This window comes from Rattus norvegicus, chromosome 6, assembly GCF_036323735.1.
Source record: "Rattus norvegicus strain BN/NHsdMcwi chromosome 6, GRCr8, whole genome shotgun sequence".
In the NCBI taxonomy this organism is placed as follows: Eukaryota; Metazoa; Chordata; class Mammalia; order Rodentia; family Muridae; genus Rattus; species Rattus norvegicus.
Window position 1 is genome coordinate 19,278,648 of NC_086024.1, and position 22,019 is coordinate 19,300,666.

Below are 22,019 nucleotides of genomic sequence, written 5' to 3' on the forward strand. Positions count from 1 at the left end.
TAAATCCTGTTTGTGTCTGGCTAGTGATAGAAGAGTTATCACCTGAATGGATTATTTCTGCCGAAATTCTGAAAGGGAAGCAAAGAGCATAGAAGGAAAGAAAGAAGAGAGGAGCATATATAATGCTTCAACAGCATCTACATTACAGCCACATGGATGATGGGCAAGTTAGCCAGAACACCTCTAACGACTTTTGATGACTTGCAAAATTCTTAAAAGAAGAACTGCTTTGATATTTTAAGAATAATTAATTGTATATGATCACATTGAAAGGCATGAGGCTTGTAAACTTAGTTTCTTTGGTGAAGAATGTTTGTTATGGCCTCCAAAAGTTTAAAACTATCAGCATTGGGGTTGGGGATTTAGCTCAGTGGTAGAGCACTTGGGTTCAGTCCCCAGGTCCGAAAAAAAGAAAAAAAAAAAGAAAAGAAAAAAACTATCAGCATGAAGTCTGGCTCCCCTTCATGTAGTGTCTCTGGCTTTGTTTGGCTGTAGGAATAGCTAGTAATAGTAAGCAGTCATTGGATTCTGTTTGTGGTGACTCATTTCCCTCCAAACCCTGCAAGGTACACATACTTCTACATTTTCTCCTCTAAGAGTGGAAATTTAGTTAATTTAGGAAGCTCGCTGCCCTAACCCCCTCCGTGGGTTGACTTTTCAGTATAGCCGTACAGAATTGTTACACAACAAGCACAAAGCAAAACTCCAGTGAGAGGATTCCAGTTAGGCAGCCCAGCACCTCCACTAAGACCACCCAAGCTGTTTCATGATCAAAATGGCCATCATATCTGGGGCATCGTTTTCCAAGAGAAACCAGATGCTTCTGCCTCTGATTAGCTGCTTCCCTAGAACACCATCACCAACTCCTTTCATCAGGGCACTAGCAGTCATTCCAGTTCCTCCTATTACAAAATCTTAGAAGTATGGCTCCTAAGTCCTAGCCTTGGGAATTAAGATACTTATTAAAAGGTATATTTCTAAATCCTCTTTCTATAGACTCTGAGTAAATGTGCCTAGAGTGGATCCCAAATGTACATTTTTGTAAGCAAAGGTTGAGCAAAGGTTTCCACATATATCTGATGCTAATAACATGCAAACACTATTAAAATTAACCATAGCCTTTGAGCCAAAACTTCTATTCCATTCACCCAGTAGTTTCCCTTATGAAGTGGAAGGTAATCATTTCCATTATTTCTTACCTATTGTTAAAAGATAAAAGGCTGTGCTATGTGGGTTAATTTTATTAAAACTAACACAGCCTGGTCAATACAATATCTTTTGTTCTGAAAATCTTTCTTCCTCGAATCATCACTGCTTCTAATGAAAAATGGCCAATCCAAACCTCTACAGAAATAGAACATAACCAAAAGGAAATTACTAAGTTGGGATGTTGGGTGGACCACCCAACTAACAGAGTTAGGAAGTATCTTAGAGGTCTTCTAGAGTCTTTATTTTAGATGAGGAAACAAACTGGAAGGGTGGGTGCCTTACAAGGGGGCCTTCAGATAATTCTTTGCCACAATATCTCCTTGGGGAGCTGCCCACCACTTTGATACCATGAAGCCCTGTACATAATGGATTGGGTCTGAGATCATCTGTAGTCTGTAGATGCTGAGGAAGTAATCGTATCTCCACCATGAAACTAGGCTCCAGAAAAGTCACTCCTAAGTACAGACTAGGCAGTTGTCCAGAAAGAATAGAGAATAAGATGAGCTATCTGAAGTGAGGGGATACTCTTGATTTTTAAGAAGAACTCTATCTAGGTCCCACCTGTGACATTGTAAGGATGGCCATTTCCAGAAGAGATGTACAAGTAGCTCTAAAGTTAAAAGGATCCATGTAAAGAGAAAGAAATAATTTGCCCTGGAGGGAAACAGGAGTCTATTCTATTATACTGACCTGGTGACTTGACCAAGGATCTATAAAGTGAACTGAAAACAGATCTACAGAGAATAGTTTTGGTCTAACTTTCTGATGTGTGGTTTAACTCCTGGAAACCTTCCCACTTCCTGATTTATAGTCACGGAAAGATAGCAAGATAGCACTAAACGTTGGAGAGTTCACAACTGACAGACAGTTCATTAAAGCTCAAGACAGAAATTAAAGCATGAAAGGCCAGCTGGGGATAAGCATATATGAAGGCAAATGTATGCTATCATCGACATGTCTGAATGTATGTGAATCACATTGGAAATCTGATTCCTGTACCTTGGTGTTTAGCGAGCCAACCTCTGAACATGCTAGCATCCCTCCTAAGACCATGGCGATGGTTTTTCTGTATTTTACTTTGCAGATCAGCATTTGTCTTGGTCAACCACAGTCAGGCTACAGGCTCAGGGCTCAGGGTAGGGCTTATCACCCTCTAACATATGGGATAGGCAGTGTTGTTCTGTGCACAGAGCAGCAGAGCACAACAGAGGGGGATCTGTGGAGGCCTCACTGCATTGTATTTGGAAAGCTAAGCTATGGCTCTCACAGTCAAGGTTAATGGTTTGGATTCACATGCTTCCTTTCAATGTTTTTACGTAGCTCTTGAATCGAAAATAGAAGTAGACAAAAGACTCAGTGAATGAATAACCCAGGTAAATAAAACCTACCAGACTCAAAGAGGCCCAGAACATGTTTTATTTATGCGGTAACTTGTTAATTTTGACTCCTAATTGCCAGGGACTCCAGAGAAAAATATTTGAAATCAATCTGTTGTTACAAATTGGAACATTCATACAATATTCACATACACAGGCCACTGAACCATAGCAACAGTAGAAATTGCCACAGACTGGTATGCTCTCCAATCTAGCAAACCTTGGGTCATCAGACCCCTGAATACATGAGTTTTTGTCTGTGTTCTTGCCCCTGTATAGGCAGAGAATGCCATCTGCAGAGTTAGGATAGGACCCCTCAAACTGTGTGCTAGGAGAAGGAGGAGTGACTTGTAACAGGCCCCTGCATCAGAAGGAGGGGGTCTCTTCTGTTCAAGAAACTGCCCCACTTCACTTGGTTGCCCATCTGTCATTGACAATCACCCAAGATCAGAACAAGGCTCAGGGAATTCCCAGCAGTGACTCTCTCCTAAGCTGCTTTCTAATGGGCTCTTGTGGGTTTTTTTTTTTTTGTTGTTGTTGTTGTTGTTGTTGTTTTGTTTTGTTGTTTTGGTTTTGTTTTGGTTTTTTTTTTTTTGAGGTTTGTTTTGTTTTGTTTTCTCTCTTTGTTCTTCTGCACTGGCTGTCACTGGAGAAAGAAAGACACAAACCCCATTTTTTAGGCTGCTTCAGCATCAGCAGCTCCAATAATTCTTAACAATGAAATGCGGAGGCCATTAGGATATGTCTGGTTTTCTTGATTCACACGTCTCTGGGGCTCCTGATTGGGCTGCTGTGCGTGATGGGGAATACAGAAGGGAGAGCAAATCCAAGAGGTGGGTTAGCAGACTGTCTACACCTTCTCAGGCTTCTTCCCCCTCAGTACAGGAAAGATCCTTGATAAAAACCTGCTTCTGCTTTGTGGGTAGAAGGAGACAAGTAAGAGGAAAGAGATCTATAGTCTTCCCAGGATGGGAAACACAGTGTGAACTGGGAATGGACCCTGAAATCTTGTTGGCATAAAAACTCTCTTCCATTCAGAACTCAATCCAAAAGAGATCCCAAAATTACAAAAATGGAATCATTGCCTCTGTCTGTAAGGACATGAAATGGTTAAATGAGAATAGACACACAACCTGTGTGTGTTATATGGAATATGGAGCGCCTTAGACAGTGATCACAACCAGTGACATGGGCACTCAGGGATGGCCAGCTCCCCTTCAGAAAGAGCATGCTATGCAGGTGCAGTAGGCTTTGGTCAACCTAAATAACCGTCTTCCTCTTCACAAAGCAGGGATCTGCAGGGTGATGTGGATACACACACTTTTCCAACTGTTCCCATGGAAATGTGTTCATGGGATGTCAACAACAGAATAGGAGCCGAAAGAAGAGATGGATTCAAGTATCACATGACACATGTCACATGACCCTGCCAGAGCATGCATGGTACTCATGAGGCCCAGAAATTGCTAGACCCATGACACTCACCATTCCTAAAATTACAAATGTGGATTCAGTGCTGCCATTATCAACATCTGTTATAAATGGGTTGTGCAATATGCTTTACAAGGACCATTAAAACAGCTCCGTGTGTGAGAGAGTGTGTGTGAACTAGCGTGTACGTGATAGAGTGTGTATGTGTGTGTGTGAGAGAGAGACAGACACAGAGAAAGAGAGACAGAGAGACACAGAGAGATAGAGAATGCGGCAGAGGGGGATGAGTGTGGGAGCTCATGCCATGCATGAATGTGGAGGCTGAGGACAACTTTGGGGAGTTGATTTTCTTTCATAACTTCCAGGGATCGAACATAGGACAACAAGCTTGCACAGCAAGCTCCTTTACCCACTGAACCCTCTCACCAGCCCCGAAAAAAGCCTTGATGGTATCACATGGGCCAAGTGGAGCCATAGTACAACCCATTCCAACTTGTAAACCAATCTGTATTCCTCCCTATTTGTTGTCTCTACAATGTAACAAAAAGCTATGTACCCTGACCAAAGAGTGTAAGCAGCATTTTCTATATTCTATTCTGTTTTACAAATACCAAATCTGTGTGGATGTCAACTGATCCACCCCAAGGAAGAATTGTGACCCAGGGTCACAGAGCGCATTGCAAAAGAGGATCAGAAATCTCTTTATTCTACTCATGGAGAAGTATAAACTGTGTTGTCCAAAAGCTTGGTCTTTAGTAGGAAGCCATGGTATTCCTATCTTCAAAACAAGACATGGTGAAGGTCGTTAGCAGAGAGCTCGGAGGATACCTTCTAGTATCCATGGCATAGGAAGATGGTACAGTGAACAAGTGTGAGCCTACAAGGCAGGAGGGAGATGCCCACCTTCGTTTCCTGTTAGCTGTGTGGCATGCTGCTTACCACCCTCGGGCTGGCTGCACTTCATCACCTCCTGTCACTATCACAATCAATACTGTCATACAGGGGGACCTACCTTCCTATTCTCAAGTCTCTAGGCAAATGTCAGCTATGATTACAGTCCGGTCCTTTTCAATTGCAGTATTGACTTGCTTCTCGATCTTTGGAACTCTCTCCTGACATCTTGGCTTTCTCATCTGTAAGCAATAACTGCTGATACAGCATTTTACAAATACCTTCCTGCAACCATTCTCAACACACAGTGACCTAGAAACCTTCTGGGATTCTGGGAAAATAGACTTTTGGGCCCCAGGGATTATGACCAAGAGCAGCTGGATGGAGCCTTATAATAGTCAGTCTTTTGAAAGTCCCCACTGGATATAGATATAACGTGGGCTGTAAATACTCCTGAAAAGAAAAACCTGCCATGCAAGCCCAGTAGACAAAGAACTATGGTATCTGTGGATAAAAAAACACTTGACTTACATGACTTTCTCTGTCAGTGATGCGGGTAGCACCAAGCCCTTAACTCCTGCAATCTGTGTTCTATTCCTTTGACCGGAAGACCAACTCAAAAGAGGCAGAGAAGTCTACTGTGGGCTTGAGTCTAGAGTACACAGTGGAAGCTCCTTATAGCCCGTGACTCTATTCCATAAGGTTAACTCAGCGCCGTGGCCTTTTTCTTCTTTCTCTGCAGACACATTTGCCAGCAAAGTAGCAGCTACCCAGGACCAGTATGCAGATGCGTCCATAGGCAATGTCACCGGAAGCAACGCTGTGAATGTCTTCCTGGGAATCGGCGTGGCCTGGTCCATTGCTGCCATCTACCATGCGGCCAACGGGGAACAGTTCAAAGTGTCCCCTGGCACGCTAGCTTTCTCTGTCACTCTCTTCACCATTTTTGCTTTCATCAACGTGGGGGTGCTGCTGTATCGGCGGAGGCCAGAAATAGGAGGTGAGCTGGGTGGGCCCCGGACTGCCAAGCTCCTCACATCTTCCCTGTTTGTGCTCCTGTGGCTCTTGTACATTTTCTTCTCCTCCCTGGAGGCCTACTGCCACATAAAAGGCTTCTAAAGGAACAATCAAGATATAATAAATTTATATATATATGTATACATATATATATACATAAAAATTATGTATAATGAACAGAGGAAACTGACATTTGTCATGTTCACTTAACCTGCTGATGGAATCCAGCTTCAAGAACGTACTCTGTACTAGGCCGGAAGTCAGAAACCATCATCTCCCATCATCGAGTTGAACAAGGCATGGAGGCGGGGCCATCTTGCAGCTCGTCCTAGAAAGAGTTATATTCTCTCCAAGTGCATAAATGGTTAAGGCTTTTATTTGTTTTCTTGTTTTGTTTTGTTTTGTTTCCAGCGGGTGGGGAGGGGGGAGGGGGAGGTGGCTGATGTTTGGCTTTTGGTTTTTTGGTTTGGTTTTGTTTGTTCTGTTTGGAGGGCCAAGATCCTACTTCTTCTTATAGAAAGTGGTGATCCACCCCAAGGTGAGTGGATTCGGGATCGATATTAAAATCATAACGATTCTCTCCTCACCTCCTCCAAACACTTTAAACGTTACTTTGGATTAAGGAAGGATCTGGGCATGGAAGAAGGAAAACGCACATCTTTACTATATTACCAAATTTTATGCTTATCTCCGGAATGTGAACAGTGGTAAACTGCCTCCAGGAAGAAGCATGAGAGCTGAGACGGAGCCAGGAAAAGCAATGGTTCTAGATGTAGTCTAAGGATATGGTGCCTGGCACTCTTGTTCAACAGGTACAGGGGATAATGTGCCTAGATTCCCAGTACTCGCAGAACTCTTCATCCCTTATCTCTTTAGCTCGAACTGTGACTAACAAGACCCTTATTCCTTCCAGCCCAGCCAATTCCCCAGGTATTCCATCCCAGACCTCCTCCTGCCCTCCACCCAACCCCTGCAAGCAGCAGGATGATTAACCCCACCCCTGATTCCTGCCATTTTAGTCATCACATGTGTCCAGGTCCCATGTTGCTATTGCCTGGGATTTTCCATCAGTTTTATTTTCAGTGGCATCCATGGCTTGCACAATCCTGTTCCAGTCATGACTGAACATTTGCCCTCCTTCATGTGCCTGTTTGGGACTGTTGTCGTGATTCCCCATTACACAGTGCATGGATGAAAATCTAATAAACGAAGCGTATCTGTATATAGTAGAGTAGAGCAAATACTGTCCTCCCATTCAGCGATGTTGATTGGACATTGAAGACATAAGTGAGTTTTCTTTTCACCTGAGTTGTTCCTTTTGAGTTGTTCTTGAGTTTGGATATTAATAGGGATAAAAGAAGAAAATGGCTTGTTGTTCATGAATCTGCACGCTCACTTCTAAGAAGCAATAACTGTCATGGGAAGAGAGGTTAGCATTATTGAGAGGATGACAGGCAAACTACAAAGAAGTCCATGAAATAGGAGCCACACAGAGCACATCAGAGGCCTCTAAGAATCACCCATTGATCCATGTAGGCCGAGGAGAAAGGCTGGGGAGACAAGTGGTTACTTCGGATGTGCCTGGACTTTTAGAACCTCAGTTTCCACACCACCCCTCCCCCAATGTATTTATTGCACATCTGCTCTGTCTGGCACAGATGATAGATAGTGCTAGTTCATTTTTTTTTTAATGGAGAAGGCTGTTTTGAGCCCTGTTTCATTCACCTCTTGGTCCAGACTCCCTGAATTTCTTAGCAACTCCTGAGTGGAAAGGAAGTCTGAGTGACCAGTGGGACTTTAGAGGTCCACTGGGTATGACTACGAGGAAATTACTCAAAGAGACTGGGGAGTTTTTAACCCTTGGAAAGGAATGGCTCTTTCCATTCAAAAATACCAAAGAGCAGAGATAAACCCAACATTCCAAAAGCTGTGATTCTACTAATGGGAAGAGGGATGGCTTTGCCTATCTCTCAGACACTTCTCTGAGCCTCCCTGGCCCTCTGCATTGACTCCAGATATTTAAGAAATAAATGTTGCTGAGAACTCCTTTTCCTCCTTCCAATGAGTGGTGATCATAGCCATTCATTGTTTAACAAACATTTAGTGACTGGGTGAATAGTTAGTGATGTGTTGCCCATTCAATAGGCCAGGTAGTATTCTACAACCTGGGAGCCGAGCAGTGACCAAGACAGCCCAGATTCCTGCTCCCAAGGGGTATGTAGGGAATGGGATTTCTACTCAAAGAGTAAGAGCTGACACTGAGACAGTTTTTAATCTTGCAAGAGAAAAAATAATTATGACTTTAACATAGTCACATTAAAATTGCACAACAAAGGCAGTTGACCAAATGCTCATGTATTTTTTTTTCCTAAGAGAATGTAATGTTTAGCTCTGGAAAAGTACTCTTTAGAGCCTTGGCCAATGGGCAGGTATTTTCATCTTCCTAGTTTAGACCAAGCAGGGCACTATGTCGGTGACCGACATCACCAAGAAGACCCAACTAGCCTATTTTTAATCTCTGTGGCTATGGTACCTTTCCATAACAACATGCCACAGGCCACCAACAGTGGTGACCCTGGGGACTCCTCCATGGAGGGAGCACTCTAAGCCATCCTGTTTTGATTGTTTTAATCTTAATTTTAGATTTTAAAGGTGGAAAGCTAGACTAGAAATAACCAGTAAATATAGTCAAAGGATATATATGGTTAAAAACCTTAGGAAGATTTTGCACTGGTTTTCGTTCTGTTCTGTTCTGTTTTGTTTTTAAGCCATTTTTCGCATGTCAGTAATTCTGTAGTGAATTTTCACAGAGAACTTCCCCAAAACTACTTGCTATTGGTCAGTTTCAAGTTCAAGCTTTCTGGTTTGTTTGCCTTCTCAGTCTTCATGCTGTAGGGAAAATCTGATTCTGGATGTTCAGGGTTCTTAATTAATTATGTGTAAATGATTTCATTTTCTTTGTTTGATTATTTTTATTTTGTGTGTATTGTGCACGGCTTTAGGGGGACAGGCACTCGCAGTACTGTTCCTTAAAATTGGTACACTTTATTGACACAGGAAAAAAAAACCAATAAAGTTTCTTACTGTTTGTGATTTCATCACCAGTGTCACAGCATGTTCTGTACTGTGGAATGTCCCTTCTCCTCACTGTCATTGATTTCATTTTTTGGTTGTTTGTTTTCATGCTCTGAAAAAATAAAGACCAAAAAGGTATCCCTGTGCAATCGGTATCCTCATCCATTGGGAAAGAGACAGCCAAAATTCAAGCTCATGCGAATGTCAGCCCTTGGGTCCTGCTATGTTTGAATGGCCCACAAGCAGCCCATGAAGTCAGAATGTTTGTCCCGTGATGCTGTGATAAAAATAAACATTGGGTGTGCCTTCTTTTCACCACTTTCCCACCTTTTAATTTAACTCTAGCTTCTTGCTTTCTGCACCCAAGGACATGAACTCACAAACTATTGCAATGTTTATCACACAGCACATTGTATTGAATCATGCCGCCCAGCCCATCACACTGGTTTTGGGAAGTACACTTACTTCCCAAGAGACAAGCGAATCATACATTTATTATCACATGTTGTATTTCTTCTTATTCCTAGAACAACTTCTTTATGTTAATAATTTCTGATTCTGCAAACTATGTAAGTCACTGACTTTCATATCTCATGCAATCAAAAGAACACGAGAAGAGGGAACACCAGGCACAGAATAAGAATTGTGGGGAGGAATACTCTCTTGCTCTGGTAGAATCCAGACATGAGGTGCATGCAAATCACTCTTTGTTCATCCGAGCACCTTAAAGTTTCCTACAGACCCTTTCATTACAACATCATGTAGACACGTGGGCACACCTTCAAGGATGAAAGAAATGAGTTACACCTCAAACACTCTTCTTGAATCAAAGAATTGACATGTCTCCTGAATATTGATCTTTAATGTCATTGAAGTTGGCAGCCTGTATTTGCTTCTTGAATAAAGAGCAAAATGAGAATTAGAGTGAGGGTCCATGACCGTTTAACAGACCTGAGCAAAGTTCTCCGACTGATTGACTGTCAAGGGCTTAGGAGCATCATGAATTTGTTGATAGATTCTGATTCGATCCTTCCAACCTTGAAGATTTCAGAGAACCTTGCTTTCTATGGTGTAGTATAGTTAATGAAATTTTGGTTGTCCTTGTTTTTCAAGTATAAGATTAGCATACAAATAGACTGTTTGGAACAAGCCTGCAGAGATGAATAGGTGTCTCACATATGATGAGCGCCCCTTTCCCAGGAAGTGATCCCAAAGCAAATAGAAACATGTCATTCCCACTGCCATGTGAACCAGGCTTCCTCCACTAGAAACTCTATGCTTTCACATTCCTGGTTTTAATCTAAAAATAATAATAATAAAGTGAGAGGATCTAGTTTGCTTTTACATCTGAGAGCTTTGTGGGGGGGAAAGTGAGAGAATCTTCTCTGGGAGATGATGAAGCTCTTCTTTTCTAAAGAGGAAATCCATTTAAAGTAGATCGGCTTCATTAAGACTTCTTTTGGTTCTTCTGAGTTGAAAATGTGGGATATCTCTTGACTTCGATTTTCCTTTTCTGATGTTTGGCAACTATAACCATAGCAAGTCCTGGTTGTATTTTCATGACTTTAGGAACATTGACAATATACAATTCATTCTAACTTACAAGGGGCATCCAGCAGTCCTTATAATAATTGTGTCTGTTGGCCAAGGCATTCTAATCGTTGACAAAACTAGTAAGTGATGAATGTCTATTGGTTGGGAAATTAGTGGTGTCACACATGGAAGAGGCCTGCAAAATCACATTTATCTTACTGGGGACATGTGTTCGTGTGGCTAGATTCTCTAATGTGTGCTCATGTCTCCCTGCAGATTTTGCTTTATAAAAGACTGGGGATTTTGCTATTGTTTTCAAATACTATTACTGCTATAGCTATTGCTATTATAGTCATACATTCCAGCACGTTTCTCAGGTCTGACTTGAATACTGCTGATGGTACTTTATCCCCAGGGATACTCTGGGAAAGAAACACAAGTGAAATGGTTAGGCAATTCATTTTTAATATCTAGCCATGAGTAACAATCTCCCAAAGCAAAGAATGTCCTTCCTGCAGGAGGGCAAAGCACTGAGGGTAGAACTCCCAAGAGAGAGAATGTGTTTTCACTTTTGAGGCCACAGGAAATGGTAAGTATCCAGGCTTTCTGTTCTCAGCCTGCCAAGATGTCCAACGAGATGCACTCAGAGAACCCAAGGTTGTTCAGTATTGTCAAAGGTTCTCCGATTTCATGGCCTGGGGGGGGGGGTGTTTAAGTATATGGACTTGTAAGTTATTGATTTTGATATACTTACTTTGAGGAAAGACCATCACTTCATAGTGTACCTTTTCCTTTCCCTGTTGCCCAACCTTGTTCTTTTGCCAGCCACCCTTGATCTACTCAGTAGACTTCATGATGTGACTGGTATGATCGCTCAGCAATAGGGGAAAACTCACACTACAAGGAATGGCTTGGGATTTTTTTCTTCTAGGAGCAAGCTTGCCATAGAAAAATCAAATATGATGACTTTTTACAGACATTGGAGACATAGTGTGTTATCTCTACAAATCCTTGGGGTATATACTACCCTTGAGTTCCATGTTACTTTATTGATTTTATCTCTCTTGAGGTCATATTTATATTGTCCCTGTGTCCATTCCCCAGCCTATTCTGTCAATATATGTACATATATAGTGGAAAAGAACAACATACATGACTCATACATTTATAAGTGTCTCTAAAGCTGTCATATGTGAAACAGAATAATGCACATGACTCTAGGAAACACAAGAGGGTCAAGTGCTCACTGGTTACTATGTTTCAGGTATGCAATGAGTAGGAAAATTTACATTAATGGCCAAATAAACCAAGAAAGAAATTAGCAAACATCAGAGTTGCTGGGTCAGTTTTGATAGTTAATTCTCAAAGCCCGACCCTAGTTATAGGTGTGATGCATAATTTCGGGTATGCTCAGCCAAATCTAAAAATGTATTGGAGAAAGGGAAAGCTGGTTTATTAGAACGGTTACATAGCCCTCTCTACTGGAACTTCTAACCAGGGAGCTTACAATTTACACAACTTTTTCTTAGAGTCCCTTGACGAAAATATAACAGAGGAGCTCAAATCTGCAAGGAGGAGATCTTTTCTAAAATGTGTGAGTATTGGTTTGTAATGTTCTGGCCTCTATTGTCAAGATCATAATCTTGAGTTTTCTTTCCAAGTGAGAGGACTACTCTTATTATTAAATGTATTAAATTAAACCAAATGTGTAACTGCTTCACAAAATACCTAAGAAATAAGCTAGTTCCTATAAATATCCATGATAAAAATCATACCATCTTAATGGTTGCTTTTCTGAAAAATTATACTCTTTGTGAATCTTTCCCTCCATTTCTAAATCCAGTTTAGCAAACATAATGCTTGAAAAATATCCAAAAGAGAAATCTTGGGAGCTTTTTACACTGTGTTGCAGTAATGAACTATGGTCAAGTTGCATGGTTATGATAGATGTGGGTGAGAATTATCTCCACTGTTGACAAGATCATATTTTTAAATGAAATAGTTTGGCATAAAGAAAATGTGTTAAATAGGATTTCTTGTTTTACCCTTGTTTAAGATATTTGAATGTCACTACTTTAAGTAAGAAAGATTCCCATTTTCCTGAGACAACTGTATAATTTAATCTCATTCTCAGATTTGACATGAAAATCAAAGCTGGGCATATATAGTTTTTGGCTTGCACAATCAAAGAAAAATATATTTTGGCATATTTTCCACACCATTGAACTATTTTATGGAATACATCTGTGCAGATGTCTCATAAAATATTTTTGATCATTTCCTCCCACTTTTAAGCATATAATGTTTTTAAATTACTCAATTGTTAATTGAATTACCAATTAAATTGGTAACTTAATACTCTTAAAAGATGGCTCCATGCTGATATTGTTACTAATATTTCAGGACTAATTATAGTTTGGACCAATACATAGGAGGGGATATTGGACTTGAGTCTAGCCCTGTAACCACATGGTCTAGACAGATCTGCCAGTGATTAAGTGTTTTAGATGAAGCAGCCTTAGACAATATACAATGTGAATATTGTTATTAGTCATTTTTTTCTAACAAAGGTTCGCATTTTAAGCAGTGTAGTAACAACTTTAGAAGAGTTGGATGACTAGTTGCAAGATTCTTTTTCTTGGGATTGTTTCATTGTGTCAACACTTGTGGTCCTCTACCTTATTTCTCCCATACCACAGGGATATGTACATTAAAAAAAAGTTTTACATGTTAAATAACCCAAACTGTATTCTGCATATTGCCCAGAAATTCATGTCAAGTTAATTTCTTTCATATGGGACAAAGTATGGAGAAGGAGTTCATTCTCCAGGTAATGAACACAGTGCATGTTGCTTGAGAACTGTTTGGAATGACGGGTAGTATCCTTCCTACAATAGATGCAAAAATCTTAAAGAAAGAAATTCATTTTTATTCCTTTTGCTTAACAAGTATTTCAGATAGGAAGCCATTGGGGTTAATTCGATTCCTTCTGCTGCCTTTGATTATGAGCGTTGAAAATGTTCAAGGTCAATGTCTGGAAGTTAATAGGATGAGATTTGTATTTCCCTTGAGAGACGGTACCAAGCAGGCAGGCAACCATGTACCAGTGAACATGTTCTACAAATGTATTTTGGCATGTTGGGAGAGAAAGGGAGTCCTCACCAATCTGTCAGCTGATATCTGATCACCCAACACACAGCCTGTGGATCTTTCTTAGTTCTGGTTAAGGTCAGACATTCCCAAGAGAGCCTGCCTCCCTCTAACACATGAGTTGATTATCTTGTCTGGGACATTTCTCTCCAAATCCTAGAAATAAGCAAACTAGCCCGGCTAACCAGTTGCCCATGAGACTTCTTCATGGGGTTCTCTCAGAGCAAGGGATGTAGTTGAACAGGTGCAAAATCTTTAGGATTCATCTATAATTGTTATCATTGGATTCTCGGAAATGTTTGTCTTTTAAGTTTCTGGCCCAAGCTCTAAGAACAGGGCTCCTGCTGTCATCAGTATCTTATAGGAACTTTGACACTCCAGGTATTGTGTCATTAGTAAAGTGAAAATGAAATTGCTTTCTTACTCCTCAGGATTCATTCATCAGTGTTCAGAGCTTGTACTAATCAGCATGACAGGATTGACAAAGGATGAGAAATAATCCAGAGGCATAAAATTGCCTCATCATTATTGAAGTTCTCTCTACTGACTACTACTACTAACTACTAAGTAACTGCTACTAACTAATGGCCTTCATCCAGGATCACTGATTGTCCATTCAGACTTTGAAAAATATAAGAATCAGCCAAGCCAGTAGAAAAGTTTCAAAATCAGAATTTCATAAACTTCAAGCACTTATTTTGCTAAAATACTCTGTTAATTATCATAAAGTAATGATGACTTAAGAAAATTTACATTGGCCCTGGATTTAATAAGATTCCAATTACAGTCTTCTAATTAAGTTAACCTTCCATTTTGGTCTAAGGATATTTTATTAATGTGAGACTCTTTAATGGGGTCATTATGAAACTGATCAAAGAACTTCTCTTTAATAACGGTTTTCTTAATTTCACATTCTGTGTTTCACCATCAAGATGAATGGATTCAGACTCAACTAGCACATCCCAGAGTCTTCTAGGAGCCAGACACTAAGTGAGGCAGATTCCTGGTTTGTTAGCTAACATTAAGTTTCAGAAAGCTTGCTATTGGCATCATGTGACTCATCATTGTTGAAGTTCTGTCTACTGACTACTACTACTACTACTACTACTACTACTACTACTACTACTACTACCTACTAAGTAATTGCCACTAACTACTAACACTGAATGTTCTTGACTTGGGGGGCATCTGGCTGTTCTCTGAGCTAAAACTTCTGAGCCCTCATCAACTGTCAGCACCTAGAGAAGGGGACCACAGCTTCTCTCTCTGAGCACACAGCGCTCTCTTTTTGAATGCCTAGTTGTCATCAGAAAGGAGACTCAAAGGCTTTCTCGTTTGGAAAGGTAGATCTATTTGCTTGACAGGGTCATCCAGATCTCTCTGGATTTCAATCTTCTCATTGCTACATGAGAGATGATAGATACCTCCTGTTGCTTTTTCCAGAACACGTCAAGCCTCCTATGATGGGTAGCTTCTTATTTCCTTCCACTTATAGGTGTGAGGTGAAGAAACTTTATGTGGCCAAGCAGTTGTTCCCCATCATATTTGATGGTCAGAACAAGTGTCAAACCAATCAAACCACATGCATTTGAGATGAACTAAAAATTTATTTTAAAACAATTACTTGTACACCACTGCAGGTGGGGCTCTTTTCCCTGAGGAGAGAAGAAATTTCCCTCACTTGAAAAAGCATCAAATAGATTAGAAAGGATTTCAACTCAGTGACCTTCTTAAGGCCACAGTCATTCTTCCAAGATTGACCTTTCGAGTTCACTTTTGTTTTTGATTCACTTTTGTCTTTTCATTTCTTACGCTTACCAACAGATAGGAGAAAGAGATTGTCAGTACTGTTTTCTACTAAACTCTCTGAATTATAAAAAAGCTATACAGTGCACCCCCCCAAAAAATAAGGTTTATTTAAAGGTACAAGTATTCTATAGGAAAATGAAAGCAGGATGCCATTTGCTACAGATTCAATTGTCTTTTAAATAGCCTCTTTGTTATGGAAAATGACTATTCCAAAGGATGTCAAAAAAGGACTTCTTAAATCATACCCATAGCAATTACCAGCAATGCCTCAGCCAAAATGCTTCATTATTGATCTGAAATTGCGCATAAAGCACAGAACAAGCATATAGACTTTTTCACAAGGAAAGGAAGAGAAAAAACAAAATAAAAAATTAAAACAAACAAAAATACAAACAAAACTCCTCTTATGTAAACCAAGAATATTCCGTGGAGTGAATATAAGCTTTCTCTTGAAGGAATCCCAATTGGAATGTCTTTGGAAATGACAAAACTATTTCAACAGAGTGGGAGCAACGCATTCCAGCTCTATTAGTCCTGAGCCACAGAGCCAAATTTGAGAGGGGAAAGGGTAAGCAAACACCAGTGACATGTTGCAACAGATAATGCGGCTTTGTGAGCCTCAACGTAGAGGGAAGAAATTTAAACAGATAATATTTTATTACACTGTAATACTTCTGTGACTGATGCTTCGGGATAAAAAATATTCTTCTTTTTCTGGTTATTTGTTTCCATCTAGAACAGTAAATGCATCCCATTTTTAAATTGCAATGATTCCTTTGTGTCAAATCTGATCCCTATTTCGGATTTCATTAGGAAATAGTAAATTGGAACAAAAAAAAAAGTATGCACCATAGGCGTTTTCTGCTGATGACTGCCTTAAGCATTCTTGGTTGTGCTGTCAATCAAAGGCAGGTCTTTGCTTAAAGACAAACTCAGCCTTGCTCCCTCCCATGCAGTCAACAGCTCATTCATACAAATTCATGTCAATCTTCTTCAACTCCCTCCCACAGCCCCACCTCTTAAGCTAACCCACCTCTTCCAGCCAGCAAATTGCAACCTCTAATCATGTCTGCTCACTGCTTGTCCACCTTAACTCTCACCCACCTGGATACCCCAGAAAGTCTCTGGAAACCTTCCCTCTATCCAGTTTCTTTCCAGAAGCTCTTGGGATTAAAAAGCTTTCACATAAGATTTTACTAAAAAAAAATCAACAACTCATTTGTTTGTGCTCAGCCAAGAAACTGTGAACAAATTTAGTCATCGTGTTAATTACCCTGAGGTGATAAGGGGACTGTCACATAAGTGGCTGGCAGAAGAGAATTGCAGTGCTATTACTAAAATAATGTTCTGTGAAAAAGAGTGTAGAATCTTCTAGAAATGGACTTTCAGGGTGCCATGCTTAGTAACATATAGACAATTATATAGGAAGACTAAAGCATAAAACGTGGTTTAGAATTACATTTTATGGACGCACTTGTTATATATGCTGACGTGTGCTTAACTTTCTAAACCCTCGAACCTTCTATAATTAAACTAATACCTATAGAATTTAGCCCTTCCTACTTGATGAGTTTCTAGGGAGAAAATTAATTCAATATTGATCTTCCTATCCCACATGGAAAAGCTTTGCTGCAGGAATGCAATTAGGGTGACATGGTTTACTATTTAGAGTGTGTTTTAGAATGAGCAACTACAGTGGCTCTTTAGTCCATGGCCAAGCAGCATCAGTAATGAGTCGGAAAGCTGTGAGATATGCAAATGATCTGCTCCCACCTGAGACCCCCCAGCCCTCTATAAATCAGAAATGCCAGGCGTAGGCTCCGCACCGTGGCTTTTAACAAGCTCTTTGGGTTGTATTAATTTGTGCTGCAGTTCAAAACCATTGATCCAGAGAGTGCTTTGCATGTCTTAGAATGATCAGTGTCACCCCATGTTTAACTCTGCTCCCCCCACCCCAGAATGAAGCTTATCGGATGAAATGTCAGAACAATAGACTCACACGCGTGGGTTTAAAAGTTCGTAATTCAGAGTTAGAATTCCATTTGAAGGAAGACAAACCTCACAACTGTTTTTTTTTTTTTTTGCTGTTTTGTTTTGTTTTGTTGTTTTAATGGGATGTCTTTCCTGAGTCTCTCGAGATCTTTTAAAATATAGCTGTTCACGTACTTTACCTGACCATCCCAGGGCCTAGAAAACAATCTAGGAAACCTCTGTCATTGTTGAATAATTAGCTCTGGCTGATATCCTAGTTGGCAAACGATTTTGTAGCAGTCCTGAGTTCTGCTGAATGACTGTCTTCTCATTTGAGGAGTGGGTGTGCACTGAGGTACAATGACTGAGTTTGGGAAGCTGGTTCACAATAAAAACCAGGGCTTATAAACCTTGGAAACAGCAAGTGGCATAGTAGTCACTCTAGGTCCCCTAGGGTCAACTTTCAAGGCTCTCTTGCTGGCACTGGGGCAAAGCCAGAGATTGCCTTGAAAGACAGGTTAAGATAGTGAGTTAATCTGAGAATGTGTGCCCATGTGTCCGTCTGTCCTCTAAACTCTAACCTGACATTCTGAAGTACTTAACATATTGACCTGTGTTTGTCTGTCCTTTAAATCGAGAAAGGCCATTCAAGAATCTGCATGCTTCTGTTGTTGCTGGTCAAAGCTTGAGCGTTGATTGTCCATTTGCTCTGGCTGGGGTTGCCTTCCCATTGATGCCCTTCCTCTTGTCCTATTCCTGCCAAACGCCCCTGAACACTTGCAGCTCCAACCTCAAGCACAGCCCATTCATCTCCGTCCTCATCACCTGCATCTCCATGCACATTATCTTTTACTCAAAACTAGAGCCCTTCTGAGAGATCACACCAACACAGCAGACCATTGCAATGATGAGACATAGCATTTTCATCAGAAGGGACTAGGTCGGGTTCCATGCAACTGACTCAAATCCTGCACTAAGATCCAAAGCCTTGATATCCTTTCTAACCTTTGAAATGTCACCTTGGAAGCATCCATGGTGGAAGCTGCCAATGTGAGCTTGTGGTCCATCTCTCCTCTGTCTGCAGTCCATGCACTGTGCTATTTGCTCCAGTCCCGCAGCCTTGAAATAGGCCTGGATTTGAATTGCAAAAATGCAAGTAAACAGTTCCATAATGAAAGACCCTTATTGGGTAGCATGTCAAAAAGGCCTGGACACGAAAATGTGGCAGATGATGGTTTTAAAACCATAAACAGATTTCCTGTCAGTAATTTGCAGAGATAGAAACAGGTGAGTGATAACAACGTATCTCTTTCCTGAAAGCCATAATCAACATCACTGACACAACTGTTATTGCAACAGGACTTCCCGGGGTTCATTGGGGATTTTGTAGATGTGTACAATGCTCACACCAAGAAGATATTCATGGCTTTCTAGACAAGAGCCAGAGAAAAGAAAAACATGGCTGTTGTATATCTGCACATTGCTCATTCCATGGGGCAGACAAGACACGAGAGACTTCTGGTTAGAAACTAATCCACAATTGTCACACGCCTCTGGTGACTCCTGGTAGCAAATTTTCCCTACTCAGCCAGTGGGTGATTTAAGGGTAAACAGAATTCCTCCTAAACCATTATAATGGGCAATCGCAATAGAAAATACCAGCATGACTTCATGACAAAAAGCTTCTGTACAAAGGAAATGAGCACAATTCCCTCCCCGCCTCCCTTTGCAGGGCTAAAGAGGAAAGAACACTGTGTACAGAAGTTGTGCTCAGAGTGTAAGAGATCCGTCACAAATAAGCTTCAAAGACAAAAAGGTAGGAAAGACTGACAAAATTAGAGGTGATCTTAGCATAGTCACGTGACCGTAAGCAATGCTAACAAGCCTCCAGCTCATGGAGACTGCGCATGTCTAAGACTGTATGTTCAATAACTTCGTCACACTTGGAGTGCCTTCAGTGGTAGTTTGGCAGTGATATACATGGAAGATTAACTGACTCTTCCAGTTTCGAGTCTCTCAGGCCAAATGATATAATCTATGAAGATGGCTATTTCCAGTGCGAAACACATACACAAGCATGCACGCAGCCTATGCTAGTGATTCCGCAGAGAAACAAAATGTCTAACAGTCAGACACTTTCCAGTGTTTCAGAGATAAAATTTTGCCAGAAGTAAAAGTCGGCATGCCCACGATTGCGAATTGTGTTAGAGTTACCATCATCAGAAGTACTGTTAGGACTTTGTGTAAGACACCTTCTCCAGCATCAGTATATCAATACAACTTTAGTGGAACGGTCAATCTGCGCTCCTTAGATAGCTTTCTATCTGTGCTGGTCTGCTGCGACCCTGAAATAGTGCACACGTACTCCATGTGACCAGGAAAGAAAGTGGCCTCCCTGAAATGTTAGCAGTAGAGGAAGCTACTTATTGTCTGCTGCCAAAGAAAACTGTTTAATGATCTGTAAAATGTAGATTAACTTCTTGTGTTATGAATGTGACTGTAAGAAATGCTTATTTCATTACCTAGCCTTTGAAAAATGAATCCTTTTGTGTTGCTAATCACCGAGGGGATATATTTTAAGCTGGTGTAATACGCGAAAGTGTCAGAAGAAGAAAGCTAGATTCGAATTTGAAAACTCAGTGGCATGGTCTTTCCCTCAAATTCTTACATCACACTAAGTTGCATTTGGAGACCTTAAACACACCAACATTAATAACAGCTCCTGTCTCATAGAGAAAGCATTGAAACACTTCTCTTCACGAACATCGAGTATACAGAAATTACTGTCTAATTTTCTCGCCCATCCACCACACATGTGTGGACTCAAAGGTCTACCAATGTTGCACAGAAAGTCAACAGGCTGTGTATGCCAATTTCATCTGTGCAGTTAGCAAGAACTAGCCATTAAACTATATATTTAAATGTTTTGTAAATAGACTTTTGATTACTACAGTTTTGTTCGAACTGCTGTCTTTTAAAATAATTAGACTTGATTTGAATTTTTTAAATAATCTGTTATATTAGATGTTGCGTTACTGACTGTGATTCAATGTACACTCAGCCATATTCCTGTGGGAAGTATCAATCCTATTGACTTTCTTGGCATGAGCCAGAAGCTCTTAGTTTCTCTAAGGACTTTAAGTATAAAGATAAAAAAAAATCAAAATGAAATGCTAGTGAAGAAATAAGAAACTTATTGTACAAAATGTATTTTTAAAAATCTTAAGATTCATGTGATTTACACTGCCTGTTAATCTAGTCTCTGTGAAATAACCACAGCATATTTGTTAAGACAGAAACACCAAATATTTACGAACTTTGTACAGCACCTTGTTATAATATGTGACTTTAAATGGTAAACATCTCCGTTGTGATCGTGTGAGCCCACAGAAGAATTATTTCTGCTGTTCTGTAAAATCCAGCTCTCAGAATTCAGATTCCCTGCAGCTGCTGTATCACCAATAAACAAGAATTAATGTGAAAAAAATAATTTTTAAGTTTATGATCACTGTGCATTTTGTTAATGAATTCAGAGGATTTTATTTTTACCGGGAATTCTCTCAGCCAGTAAATACAACTGTTGATTTCAACAATACTATCATTTCTGTGGTTTCTCTATTCTTGATACAACTACCAAAACACCGGAAGCTTGGTGCAAAGTATGACCTGACAAAGATACAATCGATGACTTTTCCTGCATGCTGCCTGAGATAATATTGTAATTTGAAATGTCTTATCAAAAAATTATCTCCTAACCCAAACTGTAACCGGCAATATTTCTTATGTGTATAACTGATGGTATGTCGATACCTAAAGCAATGTCTGTCGTACATGTATGTTATATGTACCGTTTAATCATGTTAAACTGTAGTCTGTGAGACTGTCATTGCCTGAATTAGTCGACTGTGTATAAGCCATTGTGTTCACTGTTTTCCTAACCTCACCGTGTGTCCTAACACTGACTGAAATATAAATGTTTGTAAATTACTCATTCATTTTCTTTCAACTTTTATGTACTTTCGTGTGTGGTTCCATTAGCTAACATAAACAAAAGGAAGATCAACATATTCATTGTTTGAGTCCAGAGACATTTTACTTAATGTCTATTATGTGTCTCCTGTATTCTTCACCAAATACTGGAAAAATTCTTAGTAACCAGAGAAATCACCAATCCATGTCTTCTACTGAGGATCTTTCTTCTCTCCTTAAACCATCCTGTGAAGACCACGGGCTTCAGTTATTTTATTTCTCCCATAACAAGTCCAAAATTGTCTGCAAAAGGGTCTTAGCTGAAAATATAGCATATGTGATCTAGGAAAATGCATTCACGAAGCGCAAGGCCCTGGGTTCGGTCCCCAGCTCCAAAAAAAAAAAATGCATTCACATAAGTATTAACTCTCAAGGTCAAATTTGAAAGAAACAATGAACTTTAGGGGTTTGCTCCTGACTTAGTAAGTGCTTGGGGGGGGGGGCTAAAAGATTTCCTGTTGAAAGTTGTGTATGTTATCTGTTTATAGATATAATCTTACTTTTCTATGTGGCTTGTACACTGCCACA

At 40.2% G+C, this 22,019-nt stretch overlaps 1 protein-coding gene across 25 annotated transcripts in view; it reads left to right on the top strand.

Moving 5' to 3' along the window:
- Slc8a1 (solute carrier family 8 member A1) overlaps positions 1 to 21,057 on the top strand; it is a 324,207-nt gene extending 303,150 nt beyond the window's left edge. For 16 of the 25 annotated variants that reach the window (XM_039111865.2, XM_039111867.2, XM_039111878.2 and 13 more), the window contains one exon: positions 5,650 to 21,057. In XM_039111865.2, coding sequence (XP_038967793.1) covers positions 5,650 to 6,026 — 377 coding nt within the window. In that variant the 3' untranslated portion in view covers positions 6,027 to 21,057. The remainder of the gene's footprint in view (positions 1 to 5,649) is intronic. The other 9 variants (NM_019268.4, NM_001270779.2, NM_001270774.2 and 6 more) reach the window with 1 other exon arrangement.
- Positions 21,058 to 22,019: the final 962 nt, after the last annotated feature.